Here is a 1,549-nt window from a genome sequence, read left to right as displayed (position 1 = left end):
TCTAAATTATCTCAAGAGTTTATCCTACTACTTGCTTCTTGACCTTCAGTCTCGTCTCTGGAGTGCCATTTAAAGGAGATATTTTGACAGCTGTTGTTATTTCTCCACCACGTGTTTTGTTTTCACTGTCCCACCTACTGGATTTTGTGTTTGCTGCTCATATTTCTTTCATCACTTGTCAACTGTGACCTCGTCTTGCCATGGCAACCATTTCAAACAAGTTTGCCACACTTGAGGATGAAGGAGATACTGATTTGTCTTTCAAGATTAATGAGGTGGTAGAGGGGGCAATGCAGCTTGTCCCTGACCGTGAGGGTGGAAACAAGCAGCTTGTGGGGGACATAGTGAAGGCTGTGGTTGCTGCATTGTTGCCAATGGTGCAGTCCATCGCACATCAACTTCTGAGTGTCCCACAGGTGTCCGTGCAGAAGGTGCAGGCCACAGTTCAAAATCATGACAACAGACTGGACGAGGTAGAACAGTATTCTAGGAGAGACAATGTTATCATGCGAGGGGTGCCTGAAAATGATGGCGAGTCTACAAATGCCGTAGTCATCGATGTTGCTGCCTGCGCAGGGGTTGCCGTGTCTGAGGCAGATATCAGCACCAGCCACCGCGTGGGGAGGCCTCAGCCCAATAAAATGAGACCTATTGTTGCGCGTTTCGTACGTCGTGACCTCCGCACTCAGCTCCTCCGTAGTAAGCGTAAGTTAAAGGACTCGGAACAACACAAGGACATAATGATCATGGAGCATCTGTCCCCTGGGCGTGCCGAGCTTCTTCAGGCTGTGAAGCAAGACGAGAACACCGAGAAGGTATGGACGATCGATGGGAAGGTGCATTGCACTCTGAAGAGCGACCCGCACAAGAAGCACATCATCACGGTCCGGATGACCTATTCAAGCACCTTGGATGGAGTGAGGACAAGCTGAAAAAGTCGGGTCTCTTCCTTGACATTTCGACCTAGGAATTACCCGGCCCTCTTTCATCTACAGATTTAACCCAGATCTCATTTATAAGTTTGAATGTTAATGGTTTGCAGAGTAAACTAGATATTGGAATTTTGGACTTACATTTGCAAGCATATGATGTAATCTGTCTTTTCGAGACAAAAACAGACACACCAGATCTGTCTCAATCTCATATTTGCGGTTTTCAGTGTTATAGTATGCCAAAATATTCCAATAAACAAAAGTTTGGTGGTTTTCACGGTATGTGTATTCTGATGAAGAATCATATCTTTAATTGTTCTGAAAGAATTCATGCAACAGTTTCTGAATCAATTTTATGGGTCAAGGTAAATAGTAAAGTTTTAGGTTTTGAGTTTATTGTTGGTGCAGTGTATTTGCCATGTGAGGGATCAATTCACCATTCTAATGAAGTTTTTGACAACCTGGTGCAGGATATTATTGATATTAAAAGTAGACATGATGCACCCTTTTGTTTGCTGGGTGATTTCAATGCCAGGACGGGTTTGCTTGATGATTTTTTAGATGTAGAGGATGTGTTGACAGATCAGACTGGATTAGGCTTTTGTAATGATGTCTCT

The 1,549-nt window shown here is 43.9% G+C and overlaps 1 protein-coding gene across 1 annotated transcript; it reads left to right on the top strand.

Moving 5' to 3' along the window:
- Nucleotides 1-200: 200 nt before the first annotated feature.
- LOC139742105 (uncharacterized) lies at nt 201-932 on the top strand. The gene has a single exon (XM_071652676.1). It carries the CDS (start codon nt 201-203, stop codon nt 930-932), a length of 732 nt encoding a protein of 243 aa, XP_071508777.1.
- Nucleotides 933-1,549: the final 617 nt, after the last annotated feature.

This window comes from Diadema antillarum, unplaced genomic scaffold, assembly GCF_040938485.1.
Source record: "Diadema antillarum isolate AM-2024a unplaced genomic scaffold, OU_Dant_1.0 seq00000980_RagTag, whole genome shotgun sequence".
Classification (NCBI taxonomy): domain Eukaryota; kingdom Metazoa; phylum Echinodermata; class Echinoidea; order Diadematoida; family Diadematidae; genus Diadema; species Diadema antillarum.
This window is presented reverse-complemented; position numbering and strand designations above follow the sequence as displayed.